Source organism: Rhopalosiphum padi, chromosome 4 (assembly GCF_020882245.1).
Source record: "Rhopalosiphum padi isolate XX-2018 chromosome 4, ASM2088224v1, whole genome shotgun sequence".
NCBI classification, from domain to species: domain Eukaryota; kingdom Metazoa; phylum Arthropoda; class Insecta; order Hemiptera; family Aphididae; genus Rhopalosiphum; species Rhopalosiphum padi.
Window position 1 is genome coordinate 18,482,376 of NC_083600.1, and position 26,057 is coordinate 18,508,432.

Here is a 26,057-nt window from a genome sequence, read left to right on the forward strand (position 1 = left end):
GAGGGGAAACTTTTAATCCACCCCACGCCATCTAAAAAATATAGTTCAGCGCTACTAGGAAATCATAAGTTATGTGCTCGATGACACGAGAATTTGTCAAAGTAAAAATCAATCAGCTGAAAGTTTTTAGCATTATTTGTTCAAATCACTTTTTTTTTTATTAAATTGACATGTATTATATGTTATAGATACAAAAGCATTTTATTAACTAACAAAAAAAAGCGTTATTTTTTTTGTTTTCAAATTTTGTCAACTTTTTTAGCTTTGATTCTTTGAAATATAAAAGAATCTATAAATCATAAAATTAATGTTCTGGGTAGTGAATCTTTACCGTATGTATAGCCATACTCTAAGGGCAGCTACTACAAGGAGAAATCCCCAACCTTGGCAGTATGCGATTCACGTATAATAAGTTTACGCGAATAACCTTGGCCGTCAAAACAACTGTTCTTCATTACAGACTTAGGTTGTATATTATGCTTATGTATCATTATTATGAAATGAACACAAACAATAACATTAGGAATAAAAATTAATAACAACAAATTACGATTTATTGAAAACTAATTTTTAGTTCTAAGACATTTGCCATTGTTTACTTAGTAGTTAGTACTTATATAAACTTAAATATAAACGAATATTTTAATATAAAAAAAAAAATAGCTTAATTTAATAATTTTAAATTCACGTGAGAAATGAATTGTAATAATATGTTAATGGTTACATTCATAAGAACTCATTAATGCATACATGTTGTATTTATATTAATATAATATTGCATCTTAATTAATTATAAATTATAATTAACAATATTATTATTATTATTGCGTTTCAATATATATATATATCAATAAGTATTTTAAAGTTACATCGTGTTAGTATATGATTTAGAAAAAAATAATTATAAGTTAAGTTTTAAAGTAAATTTAAAATTGAATTTTGATCTTTAAGTTGTATTCAAAAACTCATTGCAGTTACGAATAAGTAGTTTTTCTTATGACATACCTATTTTACAAAAAAATAAATGTTCAACTTTTTTTTTCTTTTGAGTATTATTTAACTAATTTAATAATTTGTTGGAATTTTTTTAAAATAAAGTTGAGGAGAATTATTAATAATTTTATAATGGTTTGACTAGAACACGATTGATCTTCAGAGCTTTAAATTGAAAACGTAATATATAGGTACTAGGTAGATACTTAAAAATATTTATTATAAAAGAAAAAAATATATTATCGATTGAAAGTTCTTTTTTAAAAATAGAAAAAAAGGTCTTTCCCTTTTAGCATGCTCAATAACGTGACTTATTAAATTTTTCGTTGTCATCTATTTTATAAAATAATAAATACCTACAATACACAAAAAAATTTAAACGCAATTTAATATTGTTTTTAACATTAAATGTATTATTCATTAGAAGTGTGTATATATTTTTATTCTTATTGGTAAATGAAATTTTAAATCCACGATCATAAAACAAAAAGTTATAGTATGATAATAACTGCTAAGAATTTTATTCTGTACGTAGATAATATTATTGATGTACTTACTTATGTTTAATTTAAATCATTATTTGTGTTTTGAATTGTATTTATTTTTGTAATTTTTTTAAATGTATACATTTATACATTTGTACTATTATTTTAAGTTTATTTATTCGTGTAGGTTGATTGTTTATGTATATTTTAAATTTGTTTTGTTTTATGGGATCAATTTTAAACTCCGCCAAACAAACAGATTGAAAAATATCATAGTCGATATAATTATCAGTACTTTGAAGATCAGGGAAAAGTTATTTATTTCAGGTCTACGTAGTATATATTCAGTGAAAAAAAATAACATTTTTTTTTTATTCGATAAAACGTTATTTAAAATCTTTAGTTATCTATTAGATAATAAATAATAATTAAAGATGATACAATATAATTATACGAATTACGTAAATGAGGAAACCGTTCATCAACAGCACTTCTCTTAGTATAAATAAATGTTGTTGTCTTTTTTTATATAAAAGATCAGCTTATAAAAAAATATATATTCATTTATCTGATGAGTATAAAATAATATGCTTTTGATTAAATTAATGATTCATTTATAAACTAAGAGATTTTACAAAATTAAAATTATTGAGTTTCAAAGGTAACTTTCTAGAAAAGAAGAATAAGTATTGGTACAAAACATTATCCGTTTATCGGTTTGTGACGCATGTAGTTAGTTGTAGAAAGAGGAATATAAAATAGAGTAATAATTATTGTACATACATGTATGCTGAGAAACCTTAAAACATATCAAAGAGAGTAGGATCCACTTTATCATTCAAAATTACATTCAAGAAAGACATGTCATGGAACCCCTACGCACAACCAAATACATCAAACTAAGGAAATTAGCAACCACAGCATAATTATGAGACTCGCAAGGAATTTGCAACACGTGACTAGAAACCCAAAATATTTATTCCAAATACAACCGTTTACTTTTATGCAAAGTGGATGTTTTTCAAAATTGTAGTTAATTTTTTGAAAATTTGACATCCGTGGTATTTGTCAGGATAATTACCATTGCATAATACATTTTGTAGGCAGATTACGACTTTTAGTACAGATTCGGTGGTTTTTACCACAACAGACACATCTTGAATGTTTTTTACAGTATATTCTGATGTAACCATTTCGTGAGGTAGTATTTAGTTTAAATAACTAAGTAAAACTTTTAAAAGTGAATTTATCAGTCGGTCCTATTTCGTTTTTTTATTATTTTTCGAAAAATTCTTAATAATTTGGTATTTTGGTTTCGATGAATATTGGAGGGGGGGTAAGTGACGGGTCATTTAACCGTGTTAATTCTCATTTTCATATTGTAATTTTATGATTAACTATTAAATATATTAGCAGAAAAAAAATGTATGTGTATAATAATTGGTCTTAATTTTTTTAAAGAATAAGGATAATCCATCTAAATGACTATGATTTAATTTGGGTGGAACTTTAGTCAAATAAATCAATTATATCTAAATGATTAGTAGAGCTAGTATTTCTTATTAGATTATTATACAGTGTGTTGATTTATAATATGAATCGCTGGTAATAATGGCTTTTGTTTTGAGCTTTATTTTCATTTATGACTTATGTTCATAATAAATATCAATAGTTATATTCGTACGTGTATTTTCATTAATTTAAAAAAATCGTTTTCAAAATCCCTACGTACTGCCAACCACTGTAAGAAAATGACATAGCTTAAAGTTGAAAAAAGTTTAAGTCCAATAATAATTGAAAGCGATGTTTATTGAAATATCATTAAAAATATTATAATTGTTTATTAAATTGATTGAAATTATTTCATGTCTCAAATAATTATAATTGAATTCAATATTTTCTAGATTCGAAAAATATGATTTAACCTGCATTTTTTTAAGTTCAAATAATTATTAAATTAAAAATTATTTGATTAATATAATACCTACTATACTACTAAGTACTAACCTTTCCTCCATCCTTCGGTAAGAATCCCTGATAGTCAAACAATGTATGTTGTGTTACCACTGTTTATACGCACGTGCGATGATTACATTCCTTTCTGTCACTTGGATGATGTACTAACGTCCCACGCTTCATAAATCCTTTAAACCACAAATTATTATATGCAGCTGCGTTTTTCTGATTGAATTTACTGCGTAGTAGCCTGCACCTAACTAGTTACATTATCCCTATGTGAAATGCAATTTTTTATATACAAAAGTTAAAAAATATATGTCATGTCTATATTGTTATCGATGGCTTATATAAATACATAACGAACAGATTATTAATAACCCTCAAACATATAACAGCGAAAGCTGGACATACCATATCCACCCCTTTAGTTATACCTTATACATATATATTATATTATACCTTATCCTTTCCCTATTATATATTGGAATGTGTAATTCTTATTTATTCTTATTTACCTTGAAGAATCAATCACAAATAGTACATAGTTGTAATTAGTACTTAATGTACCTATAGATATAAGCAAATATACAAATAGGTAATCAAATTCGTATTTTATATTAGGGATTTCTGAACTTGAATTACATTAAGTCTATAATACAATATTTAAATTGGAAGTAATCTACGGTACTGAAATAATAAATGGCATAAGTAGGGAACGGATTTAAATGCTCTAAAAACACAAGAGAAATACGATTAAATGCACTCATAACAGAATTTTTTTTTAAAAATGCACTAGAAAAGGCTCTCAAAATTATTTTTAATATTGAAAAACTTTGTTTAATTATATATATTTTTATTCTTAGGTATTAGATATTCGTATCGTTTTCAACATCTTCTAGTTATCCTCCTATCTTCTTTTTACTCTGAAAATTATTTCAAAAAATAACTATACAATTTAGTTAGTTACATTCGTTATATTTTTACCTTGTGTTTCATAATAGCAATGAATAATCATGTACTACTTAATTTAAATATAATTTTATCAATTCCTATACATATACAATATATGATTTAAAAACATAAAAAATGCACTAAAAATGTTTTAAAATATGCAAAATAAAAGTTACATTTTTAATTCCTTGATGTATTAGATGAACATTGTACTTGGAAAGCTATGTTTTTGGACATTCAGAAAAAAATCAAATTTGCATTTTAATCCCTAGCCATGACTCATGAGTAATAATGTAATTTTGTTTGTTAAAATATTAATATACTATTACTATTTTAGGTTACTATTATTATACTTATTTATAGATTATTTTTTTTATTATTTGAATTTGTAGGAAATTTAAGTAAATCAGTTGTAAGACACTGGTAAATTGTTTTGAATAACATAGCATATAATAATTTTAAGTAATTTATATCCTAAATATATCCACACCATATTACAGAACGTCGGTAATGATTTACCTGTAATTAACGTTTTTATTGACAAAATTAGTGGAACTATTTTTAAAAATATAGAGCGACCTACTCGTCTTCTCCACTTGGAGCCGGTTTTGCGTATAGGCACAATAATTTAACATTTAATTTATAAATATTTTTGTGTTATTTTTGAGGAATTGATAAGCATTTTAAGTTTTTAATATTTTTTTGATTTACATTGATTAAAATAACATTTTTCTTTTCTAAGTCAAATTTTTTACTTGGTTTAAAAATGTAATACTAGATTTCTAATTAGTTATTCTAGGAGCAATTAAAAATTATCAAAAGTATAAATAATATAGTAACAATTTTTTTTATAAAAGTTTGAAATTTTCAATTTTATCAAAATTTAAAATATTTATGTAAATCAAAAAAATATTAATCGTATAAGTTCAATATACAATCAACCAAGCACGTAGACAAGTTTTAGTTTCTAGAAAAATTTATATTAGCGCAGCAAACAACCATTTATGGCTTATTGACGCAAAAAATAATACCAATACTCGAGAGACGTTCATTTACTGTTACTCTTAGGAAATAAGTTCTATATGTCTATAATTTATATTAAATAAGTTGGTTTTAACAATTTATATGTGCATCAGGGATACAATAAAAGTATTAATCTGCAGTTTTCAGTTAATTTGAGTTTATTTTCCAATATGATGATAAATACTGTAGACTTACTAGATTTACTTATCGTACACTTATATAGTTATATATGACATTAACGTTTTTCGATGATTCTAAAACAATACTATACTAGTATACTACGTATATTTAAATATTTTACATTTTGGGAGGAATTTCGTTTTTAAATTTTTGTTTAATGACTTCTATAAGAATCTTAACACACTAATAAAAAAAGAGATTTTAATTACTTTATAGTTTATAAGTAGGCATTTTACGAGTAGTTGAATTATTTAATTTTTACAAAAATATATGCTTATTATGGCTCATCCACTCTTAACACCTAATTTTTTAAAGATATATATATATATAATATAATATAAATGTACAATACAATTTATTTTTTCATCTATATGCATAAAAGTTGCTTATATATATGTAGAATATATTGAATATAAGAAGTATAATCTGTTTTCTTTGTCGATAAAATGTACAAAGAAATCAAAATCATTTTCAAAGATAGCTGTTTAATAAATGCACATTATACTCATTCAGAAGAAAACTTGAATATTCATGGTTTATAAATGATAATAAGTAATAATAATAAAATCCATTATAATAGTTATTATATAGGCGTATCACGTATATATGACTATACCACAGAACAATCAAAATGAACAATAAATAACTATGTAGTCGAAGTAAAATAATAATAAACATCCAAGAATTCACAAAAAATAAAGCTTTAAATGTGATTAATCTAGATTTAAATGATGCGTTAAGAAATATTGATAGGTACTTATTTCTTTATGAAAAACAGAAAATTACATTTAATTCACAAATTGTTAAAATTCAAAATAAAATAAAAGTATTTTGTACAAAAGTTCAATATATTAATTAATTTAATGATCTTTAGCAGCAGCCAATATAATTTTCTTAGATTTATTTTAACGTCATATTTGAATTATTGGAGTTATTGGATTGTTTGTAAAATAAAATAATGTACCTGAAGGTTCAAAAATAATTTATGATTTATCAATTGATACCCGATATTTTATTTGTCCTTTAATTTAATGACTTAATTACAAATATAAATTATTAAAAATTTTAATTTTAAATAGTGTTAAATTATGTAAGCGATGAAAGCTCGACCAATCAGTAGCCAAAGTGCTAAGTAGATTATAACATGTTTTTCAAGGTGAGAGTATTCGCGATTTATTTTCGCTAGTTTTGACCTCAAGAGACGATATTTATTTTGTGAATATTGGGTAGTAAAAAGAAAAAAACTTTGATTCCAACAGATGGATCAATATCAAATTATTGGCTTAAAATCAAAACTCGTTAATTGACCGAATAAAACTGTTAATAGTCATATTGATGTAATTTATGTGCCAAGGTCATTGAACCGGTTTAAAAATAACTATAGAAATAGTACCTACGTCTTATTTAATCTCACACCAAAAAACTTACTTTGAAGTTATTTTTATTTTTTTAGTTATATTAGTATGGTCTAAGTGATTTTTATCACATCTAAAAATGATGCAAATAAATAGTTTTGGTTATTTATTTTTATAACATTTGAATTATTACGTGATATACTATAATTGTGCAGCTTTATATTAAACCAATTATATAATATACTTTATACAATTAATAAAACATTGCATTTTTAAAATTATTCCCTGTTGATTCATTCTAATGGGATTTTGAATCATTGTTTACAGTTATATTTACTTATCATCTGATATCATTGAAAAATTCAATTTGATTTGAATTTCTATTTGATTACATTTTAAATAATAGACTATTTATCTATTTAACTTTAAGAATACCCGTTCAGAGCTTATTAAAAATTTATAGTAGGTAGGTACTAAATTTTTCATAATTTTAATTAAATTCTAAAATCTAATGTTTAGTAAAATAGTTACTTACAGTACGTTCTTAATTGAAATAAACATAATCTAAATTATTTCATTCTGTAATAACATATTTATTAACACTGTTGTATAATATATAGCATAGTGCATATCCATCTCGGCTTCACCCAAGATTTAAATTAATAATAACCAATTATTTATTAACTTTATCGGACTAAATTTATGCCTATGTTATTCTCTGTGATGTCTTCTTTAATTCAAAAAAAACTGCACGACAATTGAATAAACAGTTTCGGAGTTTATCCCGAACATACAAACAAACGCTAATATTCTATATATTAGTATAGATTAATTAAATAACTAATTCCATACTAACATTTTAGTATAAGCGAAACATCATACAATGCCAGCCCAAGATATTATGGCGCCCTTAAAAATAAAGCTTAAATATATAACAATTTATTATTATAAAGAAATGTAATTATTACACACCGTTATTATTTTTTTACGAAAACTTCATAAGTTTTTACAATTTTTTGAGCACATACACATGTGCTTCCGACGCCCCTATTCTGGAGGCGCCTCCGCCGACTGCCCAGTTCACCCGTGCCTTGGGCCGCCGCTGACATTATGTACCAACGAACTTGTCTCTTCGAGTGATAAATGCTAACTAAACAGACACGCTAGTATAATATATAACAATATTAGTACCTAATATATAAACCTATGATAACAAAATTGTTGAAATAACATGGTACGGAAAGTATTTTACTTCTTGGAACAATTATTCATATCTACTCGCCGATAAAACACACACAAAAGAAAAAAGGTCAGGTTACAGGTAGCTGGAAACCCGCCGGCCGCCGTAATAATATATTATATTTAGATATACAATTTTTACGTTTATTTTAATTAATAATAAGTAATAACTAATTATTTATTAATTTTATCGGACTACATTTATGTCTATGTCATTCTCTGTGATGTCCTCTTTAATTTAAAAAAAGCTGCACGACCATTAAATAATTAGTTTCGGAATGAAATTTAATTGTCACCACAATTTCAATAGAAACCCATTGCGTGAGTTACACCTTGCAAACCATATCAACTGTGGCGAAGCGTCAGATAGATACCATTATTATATAATATTACGCACTCGCGGGAATGCGCAAAAACGATTTTATCGCTTAGAGTGCTTAGACTTAAGCATGAGTTGGATCCACAGTGTTATTCGATAATACTTGAATTGTGTCCTCGGTAATATTTCATCTTCATGTAATATCTTGATAACGATGTAGCAGAACAGTTATCGCCCTTTTTAAGCTAAAATTAAGATAGTTTTATAATTTTGAACATCAAAATAAAGGTAACAGAAAAAAAAGATTGCTAATTGAATAATATTTTTTATATTTTAATAATTTTTACATCAGACCGTCGCTTTTACGAAATAAAAACAACATTTTTAGAGACTTTTTAGTCAACTCTACGTGGTGTATGCAGAGTAATGCTGGACCCGACTTGATAAAATACCTCGGGACTCAACTCATGCCGTTTATGAAATTTAGGATCGAACTCGAGGTCATCCTTCAGACTAACTGGCTGACGACGCGAAAACGAAAGCGGTTACACGCGTATGATATACATATAAATACTTTGGACTGCGGTAAAAGTTACGGGTACATTTTACGACGCGAACAGCGGTCAACGAATTTGTTCCTCAGATGAACCGATCTACGTAGTTTACGTTACATGCGAACAAGTAACCACAATATTTTTCGTCGACTGATACTAGAGGAGACCTAACCTTGGAGACCATCAACTGTTTCTCTCCGGGTCCAACGCTCGATTCCTAACCAAATTGTTTTCATAGCCGTTTTCGAGCGCGTTAAACGAGTCTATAGAATTTTATACGTACATCTTTGCGAGCCTCATCACTTCCGGTCTGCGTCAGACGTGTTTCCCGAGGACAATGTGTGTCGTGATATAACACATCAGTAGTGACCTACGCTGTACATTATTCACAAATGAAATATATACATTATTAGATATTATAATACTATTTTTATACCTATGACTCTAATCGTGATTTACCGATTTAAATTTATTGTTGTTGCGCGTAATGTCGAGTTTATAGAGACTTGTAAAATCCTAATAAAACCTTGATATAATAGTTGAGTGATCGGCAAGTCTTCAAATACTTAAAAATGATCTCTAAACTTTAAAGCTTACTTAAAAAAGCTTAAGTTCAAAACTTGAATAAATTCAGAATTTAAACATCAAAAATGTATCAAGCGTGCTAAAAAAATCACCAAATATACCTTATTACGTATTATATAAAGATATTTGGGGTTAGAAATGTATATAGATACTCCTGGTTGGCATTTTTATATTTATATATTTATCGGTGTATTCACGTTATATTTTACGTGACAAAAAAAGTTATCTTGTTGAAAATTTTTTTTTTTACTTAACTCATTATTATGCGACGACGAGTCGTATAACGTCAAACGACTAAATCGTTGAGTCCAAACTCTGTGACTGCAGAATACATTGATTATGTGTTCCTTAACTATAGTAAAATGTGTTTATTTAGGTTTAGTTTTTCTATTACATGGTATGCATATAATAATTTTTATTGTCAACAGTTGAAATTTAAAAGTACGGGAGAAACAATGAATAAAATATCACTAAGAAGCAAAAATTAAGATTACGTTTTAGAGGCATCTCTATAATAAATATATTTAGATAATAATAATAGTTTTTCGCAATTATATACTTTTTTAATTTGTATAATCTGCGATTATTATTTCTAATATTAAACCAAAGTGCTTTGTAAGTTTTATGTGACCTTATTTTATATCTATTGGAAATCTGATCTAATATTGCTACGTAAAAGATGTCATTTATTGATTTTTCAATATTCCCCCTTAACGTAAAGAAAACCAATCGAAAAATTGTGGGAATATGTCTATGACCTAAAAGTTGAACACAAAACTAATCGTATTTTATTTAAATCTGAATCAAAAATAAATAAATCAAAATTTATTTACAGGGATTTAAATATTAAAGTTACTAATTAGGATAAATTGTTTGCATAATATAATTATACTTTATATTTTTACGTTTCTTATAATTGAATTATTGTAGTTTTTTATGTAAAGAATATTGATACTTTAATACTTAATATGATGTATACTAACATTATTTACTACTATAATATTTAACAGATGTTCAAAATATTTATCGTTAGTATCTAATTGTTTTAAATATATTTTGTAAATTGCTTTAAGTATACAATAATATGTTAAACATATTAGGTTGCTTTACTGCACGGATTTGTAAAAAAACGAGTTTTTTAACCGACGATTATTGATGTTTTAAAATGTAAGTTAATTAGGTAAAATAGTACATATAGACACAATACAATTAAATTTATTAAAAGTATAATATATTATAATAAAAATATTAATAACTATTTGAATTATACATTACATTAAAAAATAATATTATGATAACAAATACTAAAATAAAATACAATCATATTATTGTAAGTTCCTTGAAAACGAATCACTTTCGTATTAAAAACTCAAAAAATTAAAATTATTTGCAATTACATAATTTGTAGTAATCAACTACCTACTTGATTTGGTTTAAGGACAAGATCAACCCACATTAAGTGAAGTTGAACGATGAAAAAATTATCACATAATTTCACTTGTAACTACACTTTTACATTTTTTAAAGTTAAACACGTCCTAATTGTATTGGTTAATACTTATTTCCAAAAAATCAACCAAATACCTATGAAACATCTTTTAATACTTTATAAATTTTTCAAGTTATTGTGTACATAAACAAGTTAATATTATAAATGAACATTCGGAAAACTATTATACCGATTATTGTGAAAAAATTAATATACATAAAATATAATTTATACAAACATATAATATATATTTAATTTAAACAATAACATCATAACTGGTGTAGTGGTGTGCAATACTATATTTAATACTATATTATATTACCATAATTATATAATATAGGTACTCGTCGATATTGTTTACGAGAAACCTCAATTTCTCCGTTTCAAAAACATTTAACGCCTACCAAAATAGAAAAGCAAACTATAAAACTATTTATGATTTTTAAATATATCGATAAAAAAATGTAAACTGCAAAATTTGTAAAATTTGTAAAAACTGTAAAATTTAAATAAACAACTAAATACATAATATATTTATTCGTTTAATAAGATATTCATTTTAGTATCTAAGTATGTACATATAAATAAATAATTATATGTTAATACATCTAATGCATTCATACAACTTATAAGTAGGTAGTTAGTCAAACTTATATTGTGGTATATAGTAATGGTGTCTGTGGGTATTTTATCACTGGGGAATACCATTAGGTGAATTTGTAATAAGACAAATTTATAAAACTATACTTGAATAATATTTCACCCTGTATAGATAATCACCATAATATAAATTAAATTAAAATAACAAAAAAATTAATTGCCTTGGGATTTTATATAAATATATTAAGAAATGTATACAATTATATAAAAAAAAACAATGCATACCTAGTATTATATTGTACTAATGATATATTTTTGAAAGTAATAGTTGTTTAAATGTTTAATAATACAAACATTTAATTAACATAATTGTATATATACATAAGAATAATGCATTTTAATTGTAATGCAAAATACAACCAGAGTAGAAATTAAAAATTAATCTAAATTTTTTTTAGACACTTAATAACAATTTCATAATAACTTATTTTATAAGGTAAAAATGAATACAAGTTATGATAATTATATAAAAAAGAGTAATAAAAATGTTGCAATAGTAATAAATAATAATAGATAAATTATTCTATTTACGAATTAAATTAACTTTCAATTCCATTCTTAGAATGTTGTTAACAAAACAAACATGTTTTTTGTTTTTAATAGATGTGACTTTAAATTAAAGTAATATTATGGAAACTCAACAGATAGATAATTTCTAAATAATTCAGTTTTATTATATATTGATTGATATATAATTATTATTTCTATATCAATATTTATTTTTATTTATTTATTATTTATTAATATTTTAAATATTTCCTGACATTGATATCTAAAATTAATGTGATTTATATAAAATTGTTTTGATGTTTGTAACAACAAAGATAACGATAATTATGTACAAATAATTCATAAATTTAGAAAAAACTTAGAAGTAATACCGATGTTAAGATATTTTATTACGAATTTTCGACTGATATAATTATAAAAATTTTAATAATTTATATTAATAGGTAATAGATAAGATGTGGTACTATTATAATGATAACAATTAAGCCCAAATTTTATTAGACATATTTATGTATTATTATTATTTTGTAATTGTTGTTTTGTTATTATTATTGTGTAAAAACAACATGGAGACATTAAAAAATTGATTTATAGATTTTTAGTAAGTTTTGATTTAACAAGTTTAAAGGTTATCTACTTTAAATTAATGCTTTAAAAAAAAAACTAAAAAAAAAGCTGTTATTATTTGTATTAATATTATGTTTTAAAAACCAGATTTAAATTAAAAATTTACTATAACTACTTTATTTGGTTTTTAGGATCAGTTTTCAAGAATCTTCGACACGAAAACAGAAAAAAAGTCGAGAAGTACATAAATAATTTACATTATTGAGAAATACGGCAAAAATGATTACAAATGAGTTAAACGAATACATTTATAACTATATCAGTTAACGTTTAAGAAGTAAAATAATTAAGAAGATAAATTTCTGATCACTTACCATAAACTATTTAAAATAGTTATAAAAGTTTGGTTAATAATAAATAACCATGAATTAACCAAATAAAGCAAACATATACAAGGTAAATTAAAATAATTTATTAATTTATTATAATTTAAAAAAAAACAAATTTTCTAATAATTTATTATTCCTCAATATAGAAAAAAACTAATAATTAACAAAAACTAACCATATTTTTAATTTTAGTTTAATTTATCTTTACAATTATTACAAAAAAATTTTAATTGCATAAGTTAACATATTAGAGGTAATATACTAATATATATATATACTATAAATTATAAACATTAATGTGTAATTAGACTTCACAAAGACACAAAATATACTTAAGTGCAGAATAAAATATTATAATATATAGTAAATAACTCAAGTCTATAATGTATGTAATATTATCATAATTTGATTAATTTATTTATCAATATATATTAAAATATAATGAAAATTAATACAAAAAAATTTAAAACTATTGACATTACCAATAGAAGTACTAATTACACTTAACTGTGCTTATACATTTTAAATTTGTTTAAGGCTAATTTTTCTTTTAAACAATATTAAAATAGGTACCTATATCATACAGTTTATGTCCAACATGTCAGGTAACTTATAAGACATGTCATTCAATAACTTACATAATAGTTACATGAGTGTTTATAAAAGTGCCAGTAATGACAATAATAGCGACGGTTCAGATTCGTAAAATTATTTTATTTTTTCATAGATGAGCACATAAAATAATGCATGCAAGAAAAATCGAGCAAAATACTCTATAAATATGCACTAGGCTTGTCACTTATAAAATTAATAAGTAGCTATACTGCATATACTACTAGAACATTTAACGGCGATTTTAAGGGTGAACAATTTATTACGATTTACGATTAATTAAATCGTTTTAATAACAACTATCAGCAATTGAATGATTTCACTAACTACTACATACTATGTAAATACGTGTAGTATGTTTAATAAATATTCAAATAAATAGTTATCAAACAAATCATTTCTGTGATAAATACATTTCTAAATTTAAATCAAGTGATTTGGTACTTAAAATGTTTAACGTATACCTAGACGAGTCATTTATAAATCTTTACCTATTTAATATAAGCTTACAATAGATTAAAACCAATTAAACATAAATCATAATCAAGGTCGGTGTTTGTATAGACCACAGATCTCTATATTATAATATTATAGTATAATATAGACATCTGTAGTATAAACAGTAGATATGTTTAAATATATTAGATATACGTATACCTATATTACGCAAATTTCTAAAATTAAATTATTTTACTATGAATATTGATTGGTTTTATTTGTGAATCATCGCAATAATTATACCTACTATAAATGTTAATCTGTACCAGGTGTCTTAGTTGGAAAGAAAAAAATTCTAGGAGGAGAAATACAATGCCATAAATACAAATTAAGACTCGATTAAGTATGCAAAACATTAAAATATAATTAAATGAAAACCCAAATGTCTTGAGACATTTATTTTTCAATTCAATAATGTTCATTAGATGTATAGATAAATAATTTCTACAAAGTATAACATAATGTTTATTTACTATTTTTTAATAACAAAACAATATGTATTGGCTTGGTGAACTTAAAATATTAAAATTATTTTTTTACAGCTGGGGCCATGTTATTGATTAAATATACAGTATATAAATAGATACATGAATTCTTTATAAATGTAAAAAGTGTCAGTAATCCGCATAAGAATAATCTTATTCTATCAGATTCAATAATATAGAATGTTTCTGATGGCACTGTACAAAGTTTATTCGACAAATATACTAACATAACAATGGTTTAAATAAAATGAACATATTGTTATTGGAATTCTATTCTACCTACGCCTTTTCCGGGTTAGTGGTTAGTGCTGTCACAGTTCAGCGGTTGGAGATTATTCATTTTATAGATTCGTATTTTTTAAAGGAAAACATGTAATGAGAAATTTGTACAGTTGATTTATTAGGACATTTAATGACATTGTGTCCTCTAAGTTGCCTTATAGTTTTTGTAAAATTGGAAACTGACTTCCGCAGCCGTTATAGATAGGTAGTTAACAAATAGGAGTAGTATTGTGCAAAAAGAGCTTCCTCTGCTGTTGGTTAAATTTAAAAAATAAATAAATAAAGGTAGTTAATAAATAACATGGATTATAAAGACTGTGGTAGTGTAGTGTTAGTGTAGTTTTAGTCTTCAGCTGCATTTTAAGCATGTAAAAACACATTAGATGACTGCTCGCAAAGAAATCTGATTAAAACTTTCTCGATAAATAGTCCAACTCAACCACTATTTAGGATTTATTTTAGATTCTTTGCAAAGCGATAAATGTATTGATATTATCATAATAATAAACAAAAAATAAAGGAAAAACTTTATTAAAATAAAAATGTATAATAATAATTTAATAATATTTATAATAACAATTTTACGCAAATTCAATTTTTGATAAAATTGATTTTTTTATGTAAAACAAAAACGAATATCTATAGAAACTTGAAATATACATAAAAGTTAATATTATTTTTTTCTATTTACAGTAAAATGGATAACTCTTTTATTTTTGAATTTAAATTTTGAAAAATTTAACACAATATTTTTCATAAGTTGTTCATACTGAAACCATATAATCTAAAAAATGTATGAAATTGATTATTTTTTATAGAAATATTAAATTTCAATTTGAACGAAATCACTCATTTGAACAATAAATAATTATATGTCAATTATTTTTAATAATTTAAAAATTTTATTTGTGGGGGTCGGGGGTTATAATAAACTTGTATGTATTTTATATTATTATGAATTTTACTATACGCAATAATATTTTTGATAAATTTAAAAATATTATCTATTTATAGATACTATGAATCTGTTTTTAGTTTTTTTAACTGTTATACGGTGTTTACAAAAAAGTGTTATTCAATTTTAAGTTATTTAAGTTGATGTAATTGTAATATGGTATAAATATATATTATTATAATATTTTTTTTTTATTATTATTAAAATAATATTTACAATTTATGTTACAAGGCATAATAAGCAAATTAGAAATACAATAAATACATACACAATATAATACACTTGAGGAGGGAGGATATCCAATTAGAACCCAATTTTTATTTTTATGACTTAATACTAATAATATAATAAATACACTATTTTTTAAATCAATTTTATTTTTATTTTCATTTTTAATTAGTTTATCCTACTATAATATTAAAAGTAAAAGTACCTAAATGACTATATAAATAATATACATATCACTTGGTAATATAGTTGATATAGGCTGATAAACCGTTTCCGCTTAGAATCGTTTTTCATATACAATGATATATATCATTGAATGATTGAATTAAAATTTAATACACCTAAAATAGCGGTAAATCCTAATTGCATGCCCTGCATTAATTTTACTAAATAAAATAATTTAACTAATTTTTTCACTGAAGGAACGGGCTTTTGTTACATTAAAATAAAATATATAAATATTGTAAACGATTTCTCATCGTTAATTATTTAAATTTGAACTACGCATTTTTATATACATACCACATTGTACTTGCTTCAAGACATCGACTAATTGAAATATACTAGGACTTAAGAGTAACACATGCTATTCAGTTTGGAATGGAATGATTTAAACTGTGGGTATACGTCATCGAATTTGGATAGATCCACCTAATATGAAGTGGCATAGGTACAATTTGGATGCAGTCTAAAATATTCACCCACCCGACACTCAATGTACAGCAGAGTGGAACTCACTTACCTACCTTTTTTTAATTTTATCTTTTATTTTAAACTTTAGTAATTAACTGATTTACTACATACATGAAAGGGTTATTTGTATCGGTACGAGATCTACAAATAATAATAATCATATTAACTCTGCAGTGATACATTATAGAGTACTCTGAGTCACTAAAAGTTTATATATCTAAGACTATTGGTTTACTTATAATATTATATACGAATATCATTGCTGTGGTAAAGGATGAGATATTATATTATTTATATTAGATGTCTTACCTACGCACTGAGTTTGTCGTCTAGTGTACGCCTACCTATAAATGACAAATACATAAACGTAATAATATGTATACCTACCTACTTTTCTTCCCGTTCCCTGTCTTAATCTCAAAACTTCCATACATATTTGAATACTTAATGAAAATTAATAATAACTTTTACTAGCTTAATACATTGCCATAAATTAGCTCTTATGATTTACTAGTCATCTCAAACTTTTAACCCTTTCAGTCCCGATTTTTTTTTCATTTTTATAATATTTTTTCCCTTTAAAAGATTAATTTCGTAATATTGGTCACACTTATATAAAATATTATATTTTATTCCGATTCTACACGTCATGATAACAATTTCACAGATACCAAAATAACGGGCGTATCATTATATAATTATCAATTATACAAATATTAAAAATGTATGTATATTGTAATGTACATGGGGACTGAAAGAAGAAACATAAAAACAATAATTTTAGTTCCAGTATTTTATTTAAAAAAAAAAGGTGAGCAAGTGAATATACTGCTCTGCTGTACGCCTGTACCCCCCTGGGGGTATTGAGTTGGTCACTGTGATGTAAGTATTAAATTTGAATTCAGTGATATATCATCGTATACGAAAAATGATTTTTAGCAGACGGTCTATGAGCCAATAATAATAACACCAAGTATGTTTCATGTTAAATTTTATGATGATGCTATTAAAATTATTTATTTTACTATTTATAAAACAGCAGGTTTGGTTAATTTTTGTCGAAAACATAGCATTTTAAAATTTCAAATATTTTAAAAGTTTTATAAATGAATCAAATAAAAATGGTGTTAAAATTTCTTATGTCTAGGTACCATTATTCATTTTTTTTTTTTTAATTACAACAAAATATTAAAAATCAGAAACCACTCTTAAAGTTTAAAATCAAAGCATATTTTTGATTACTTATACTTTGTATACATTTATTACATATAAATACACAAAATTATAAAACATACACAAAACATTATGTAATCAATACATTTTGCGTTGTTCAGAAACTAAAATAATATTAATTAAAATAGTTGTGGGTCTATTATACAATATTAAAAGTATTTTCCAAAACTTAAGTTAAAAATATTAATATGGAAAAAAGGTTATTGACAGAACACTATAATTTTACTCATTTATAATAATATTTGATGAATCTTTCATAATATTTTATTAAAGTTTGTTATAAAATATTGTATGTTATATAAATTGTTTAAACAGTTAAAATTTAATGGAAAATGACCGGACAACAGACTAAACGAATTACAACTGATGCGAGGATATTTGATATGATAGAAATCGTTTGTGTAGGAATGGGGAAATCTATTTCAAAGTTCAATGGATAAAATAGGGAAGATGGTTAAATACACTACGGTAGAGACAAAAAGGAAATAATTCATCGTAACTGAAATAAATTTGAGTTGCTGTAAGTAGATAAAATCATATAATAAGTATATAGCGTTAAGTTTTAAGTAAATTAAAGTATATTTGCTAATTAAAATTTTATATCCGACATCATTATACGTCAACAACTATTAAAAACATATTCTCAAAAAAAAAAAGTAACTCATAATAATATTATCCACGTTCATTTTTAATTTCTTAAAAACTCCGTTTAAAAGTCAAACGAATATTTAAAATCTAAACATCCACTTAATTAAAATTATTATTACTATAAGCAAGTATTCTTATGCTAAGTCGCAAAAACAATCACTAATCATTTAATGAATCAAAATTATGTATAAACATAATTTAGTGGCCCATTCAAATTTAGTGAACCATATAATTAATTTAATTTTTATACAACTCGACATTAGTTTATTATTTTAACTATACAATTTAAAAATCTCAGTAAACTACTATGTTAACTTGAAATTGAAATTCGTCTAATCTGTTAAAATTTGTAAATTATTTTGTAGTTAAAAATGTATAAAATTTTCAATTGTTAGGTATAACTAAGGCTTATAGAAATAGTTCTTATAGAAACATAATTATTTAAATAATATAATATCTATAATACATAAGTATAATTTTCTTTTAACAAACATTAAAAATTCAAATTTTAATGAAATTTGATATATTTAAACATTCTAAACTAATTATAACATTTTAGTTATGTTGTTATAATTCAAATATAATCATGGGGACTTTTACATATATTATTATATTGATCTATACAATATACAAATATTTAGATTAATTTTAAACTATTTCCTATTTATTCTACGAAACTATTTACATTATGGCAAATCAGTATTGACTCAAAATCTACCAACAATAATTAATTATGAGTAATATGATTTAAATATATTCTATTATAATAAATGCAATGTTTTGGGAAAAAATATATTAAACTTTATCGTATAACTAATAGTAAAATAAAATATTATAATAGCAATATAAATATAATTTAATAAAATATACTCAGTAATATAGGCTGACCGTCTCCACTCAGAATTGTTTTTAATCGTATACAATGATTTATTATTGAATTCAAATTGTACACATCCATCACAATTGAACCTAATTTGAACCTATATTGAATGACGCGACACCTACTATATAGCAGAGCGACTTCCCCGTTTTATTGCTATTCACAAAATATAATCCAATAGTACGCCTAATAATATTATTTAAATACACGAAAATTGAAAAGGTTTTAATATAGAACGAATAGCGATATAGGTACCTAGTGCATATACATACCCATATTTTTATATTAATACTATATAACGTTATATTTTTCATAAAATTGCATTTTTTAATTTGGTTGTTTATCAGCTGTGTTTTAAAGAAGAATGAAAAATATGAATTTACTTTATATTACTCGATAAAAGAAATATTGCAAATTTCTACAATAGTCAATATTTAAAAACAAATATTACAACTTTATATAACTCACATTTTAATATTAATCCACTGTATAGTTTATATGACATCATTTAAAAAAATACCCTTTCAGTATATTCATTAAATGTAATTGTGTTTACAGTATATTGTCTAATATTATTTTTTAGGGTTTCTCAACGGACAATAGTCAATTACCATTGATCAAGTGACAAGTTTACATAGTTATTATTAGTGACCTTAGACGTAAGTTGTCGAGTCAATGCCCTTAAATAGAAAATATACGATGCAATTTTATTCAACAAATTATCAAATATTTTCAATATCAAACGTAAATTAAATTAAGAAAAAAAAATTAAGTATTAACAAAAGAAATAAGTAGTCTATAAAAATTTTTATAATTTAATTAATAACCAGTGATCTGAAGTTAAATTTCTTTATATGCCAATTATACATTTCATTCTGAATTTAGAATATAGTAAGAATAATAAATTTTATTTTAGGCATTATCATTTTAAGTATAACATTTTAGACGTAGTAGTTATAATTATATTTGATTGAATTGTTATTCCATATTGGAAGGTAAATGATAGATTTAGCTCAATATTATGATGTTATATCTATATAATATTTAGAAATGAAATTAAACAATTTATTTTTACATAACTTCTTCTTAAAAATATTTTTTTTGTAAGCTGTTATCATCTATTTATTTCACAGTCGTGTACTTATTACCTAATCTCAGAACGTTTTTGTGTGTACAAATTATATTTAAAAAAATTACATCTAACGACTGATTAACGTAAAAACTAAAAATACATTATATAAATGTACCTACTCTAATAACCGTATAGAAATATATATTTCATATTAAAACAATATGTTCTTAAATATAAATAATATAATACCTACTATTAATAATTATGACTTATGAAGCAGTATACCTTTTGAATAGCTATGTCTTCGCACTGTATTGTAAACATTTATGATATTTCATTAAAAATTAAAACTTAAGTAGGTAATTCCTACTGAACAATGTATTTTTTATAGTTTAGAAGAGATACAATTTAAAACCGCCTCTAAAAAATATTTCCCATATCTGTGTTTATTAAATACTTAGCAGCGTGTTAATTGCATTATTTAACATTAACAGTGTTGTAACATTTTAAGTTACATCACAATTTTGCAACATTTGATTTAATAGCAAATAACTATAAAAATACAATTTTGTTTTGCTTTATGACTAAGTTTCAATAGTTTCATCATGCACTAGCCAATAATGTACATTTTAATTTCTTATTAGTTTTTTACTAGACACATATTAAAACTTAACCGTAACTTATTTCACAATTTTTACTTTTAAGCTTGTTTTGTTTCCAATACCTATACAACAATACTTCAACGTGTTTTACACCCAAAGCCGGTCACTGATTTTGTGATTTCCCAATGTTTTTTAAAAAGTATATAATTCCCATAATTGTACGACATGATGATTACAAAATCCTGCAGTGTCGCAGTGATGACCAAAAAAATGTATAATATATCTTTTACCATTTGATCAATAACGTGTTATAATACTGACGTTGGTGGTTCGTTTTATTTATTTTTTCAGTATAACACACAGCGGCAATGTCACTGCAAAATGATCTATACGACGACGGTGGTGGCAAAGGTAGCCAGTTGAATTTGACAGCGGAAAATACATGGGACCACGACTACATAATGCCTAAACGGGATCCTCTATACATAGTCATGCCGATGACCATTATGTATTCAGTAATATTCGTGACAGGCGTCATAGGAAACTCGATCACTTGCATGGTGATCGCCAAACACAAATACATGCACACAGCCACCAATTACTATTTGTTTAGTTTGGCCATGTCCGATCTCATACTACTGGTATCCGGGTTACCGCAGGAAATGTGGTCCATTTGGTCCAGGTAAGTAAAAACGACATTAAGTTTAGAAATAAATAAAATATAGGTACTATTGAGTCATTGAGATAAAATTAGTAAATCTAACGAATTTAATGATTTTATTACATTTTCGTCAATATATTATATCAACGAGACACTAAATTAAGTACCTGCGTTATTTTAAATGTCATTGCGCAATAATTATTATTACACAATATTGTACAGTGACATGTTCAAACTATGTTTGACGTGGCCTGCGATAGTAGCCCATCTATCATCATTAATTTTACCGATCACCACTATGCGGGACAAAAATAGCTCGACTCGGTCGACACTAACCATTCCCTGCACAGTGCATAGTAAGACTGGGATCGAGTCGGCAAAGTCCTCGCTCTCTGCGTCGTATTGTCGAACCGATACCACAGGATCCAACGCATCTACATTATGACTATAATACATATCTTCGAACGAATTAACATTTTTTCTTCGTCTTACTATTTTGTCACGCAGACGTATGCAATTTATCGTGCATTTTACCACAACTCTAAGACCTAACTAATATGTATTAATCACGTTAACATTACACCATTTACACCACCCTTCAACCAGACTTAATTCTACGAGCCCAACATTATCAAACTGAAAGTCCGCGTTAAATCGACTTGTCGGCGGGGAATCGGACACCTGTAGTCTCCCGGTTAGACGGGGGATACTAGTTGCTTAGCTTAGTCTGTACAACAACCAAATTGTACATTGGTAATGTACTTGCTGGAGTTTTAAATGGACGAAGATAAACTCAATAGGTAACACTTCGTCCTGCAAGTTTTGATACGTAAATATTAGAGTATATCATTGTTTGTATAATTATTAAATGCGGACTAGCAAACGAAGTTAAGGACACTGTATAAAATATTTGAACCAAAAACTAATAACTCATAAAGTATTAATAGTGTGAACCAAAAACATTGAAAAAGCTTTGTTTTGTTATACTACATCGAATATTCACTGAAATTATTAATAATTAGTAACACAGATGAAAAAAAAATAGTCTTAAAACTTGCATCGCTATGTACTCTTTGGTCAAAAAAAAAAAAAATCAAGATAATCGTATGATTAGTTTCAGAGAATATGCGTGACAAAGATTTCTATTTTCACATTTATATATGTAGATGGATATATCTGTCTATTTATAATAGACTATGTAATGTATAAAATCCTCAAATTTGTCATCAATTAAGTGTAGGCTTACAAAATGTATATGAAAACAACACTATGCATGCTATACGCGGTATACCTATTAATTATATACCTACTGTATATTATATATTCTGGATATCTCTTTGATAACAAATTGTTTACTACAATGTCATTTAGTTAATCGTTAATATATTATATGTCTGCAGTGGTGTATACCATATTTTCATACGATTCATCGAAAACTAATATACTTAATTGCGTATGCTTTATTATATGCGATATATATCTATAGTTCAATTTCAAGCTAACTTCCAATAAAAATATCATATTCCTTATTAATAATTGTATTTCAGATGAAACGATTAGGATAGATTACATATTGAAACACTAAAATTAAGTAGGTACTGTTACACTACACATGGACCCGGAAATCCCGACCGTGGTATTGATTAAAGGATACAATATATATTATTTATATATAAATGTGTAGTGTACGCGTGTGTGTATATATATAAATATATATATATGTGTGTGTGTGTGGTGTGTGTATACTGTATGTATATAATATCATATTAATATTATTTATTGTATCTATAAACGTACTATGCAATGACTTAAGACGATTTTATTTACGGTGGAAAGGCAAATACTTGCAGTTCTCTTCAATTGTATCATTGTTTAACTATAGTAATTACAGATTTTCCCCACGGGTTCAATTCGAGATTTTTGTTTAGAATAAGATTACCTATATTATTTTATTTTTACATTGTTTATTTGAAATTATATATTTTTTGTGAGGGAGAAATCAAAGTGTTTATTAAATAAAAATGTATTACCCAATTTCCCTCCCCTCGATAAATTATTGTGGACGTTGACAAAATATAATCGAGATCTGAAGAATAAGGATACGTATAATAATATTATAATAAATAGGTATACAGTTTAATCTTTGCCATAATATACTATATAAACGGTTGACTTACAGTTATAACATCATTATTGTTATTCATTTCTTCAGGCAAACATTACGAGGGTGTTGTTCAGTTGCCTTCAACGACTGTTTTTAGCATTTTAAAAATGTACCAGTTGCCCTCAATCGATGTACCAGTCGCCCTCAAACCAATGTACCAGTTGCCCTCACATATTATTATATACGTGATAATAATACCGATCCGTAAAATAGAGTAGATAAAAATGTAAATAATAATCATAGTATATAAAAATAATAAAAATTGTTTTGATAATAATAGCTCACCTGGTACAAATAAAGTATTTTACCAGAACACGTAATTTTAAACAAGTCTAAGTATTATTATAATTGTAATTATTGTATTTATACTTTTATTATACCTATTCATACCTATTACCTATTATATTTATAAATTTTACCTATAATTGTATACTATTTTTTTATTATTTTCATTTTATTATATATTACAAATTATAATACCTTCATAAGATATAATATTATCTTGGTATCTTTATATATGTAATTGCAAATATGAATTTTTTTGTTTTATCATTTTATATATACCATTTTACCTTTTTGACAAATTACATTGTATGCCGCTTATAATTATTATTGTATTTATCCTTTTATTTTAAATATTATTATTATTTACATAATTACCTCCCCTATTTTATTTTATTGGTATTATAATCATGTATATAATAATATGGAATCTAGGAAAAATTACCCAAGGAAGAAATACCCGGTAAAAAATGGGTAGAACACGATTGAGAACGGTCCTTATCGGCCGTACCTTTTTTAATAGCACGATTGAGAACGTTCTTACCTGGTAACTTTTATGCAACGTTGCCACATTAATTAAAAATAAAAATAATAAAAATACAATATACAATAAATATAAGATATCAATCACTATATTTTGGTCACAAAATAAACTTACCTGGAATCTATATTTAAATACAACATATTTGTCAGCTTAAGATTAAAAATTTAAAAAATCAATATTTATTTGCCAGTATATACACAATTTAAATTTTTTTTCCCAAGTTCTTATTTCCGGTTAATTTTAAATACCTTAATATGTCCTTATTTTGTTCAAACTCTTTATATAAATTAATTGTTGAAACAATTCGATTATAATCTTTGCTGACCATGGTTTTTGTAATATTATTTTCAATGGAGTTGATTATTGCCTAAAAGTTTAGATAACTAAAAGTTAAGATAAATGGCAACGTTGCTAGAAAAATCGTTCTCAATCGTTTGATTTTAAGGTACAAAATATTGTTTCTTTGATCTGCAGACATCGTTCTCAATCGTGTTGCTAAAAAGGTAAAACGTTCTCAATCGTACAACACCGGTAAAAAATACCCGAGGAAATAATAACCGAAAGAAAAAATACCTGAGGAAATAATAGCCGAAAGAGAAAACCCGTGGTATTAGTACCTACCTGTAAGAAAAATACACATTCAAATAAATAATAATAATTATATACATATTTATAAATACATTAAAAAAAATAATACATTCATATTTGATAGATAATGTATTAAGTCAATGTAAAAAAATTAAATACAGTATTATATTATTATAAAATAATATTTGTCATAATAATATAATAATAATTTGGCCACTCTTATAAAATAACTTACGTGTTAATAATTACTAATATCATAATAAATTTAAAAAAATTATACATTCATATTTTAAATATGAAAAATAATATGGCTAATTTGTTTAATCATTGTCATGCAATAAATTATGTAATTTTATTTAAATATAAATATAA

General features: G+C 24.7%; 1 protein-coding gene across 4 annotated transcripts in view; it reads left to right on the forward strand.

Annotated features, from left to right (window-relative positions):
* Positions 1 to 26,057, forward strand: part of LOC132930216 (pyrokinin-1 receptor-like) — a 56,177-nt gene that overhangs the window by 12,254 nt on the left and 17,866 nt on the right. For 2 of the 4 annotated variants that reach the window (XM_060995961.1, XM_060995958.1), the window contains exons 2-3: positions 13,061 to 13,325; positions 21,798 to 22,128. In XM_060995961.1, coding sequence (XP_060851944.1) covers positions 21,815 to 22,128 — 314 coding nt within the window. In that variant the 5' untranslated portion in view covers positions 13,061 to 13,325; positions 21,798 to 21,814. Of the gene's footprint in view, positions 1 to 13,060; positions 13,326 to 18,559; positions 18,765 to 21,797; positions 22,129 to 26,057 lie in introns of all 4 variants that reach the window. The other 2 variants (XM_060995959.1, XM_060995960.1) reach the window with 2 other exon arrangements.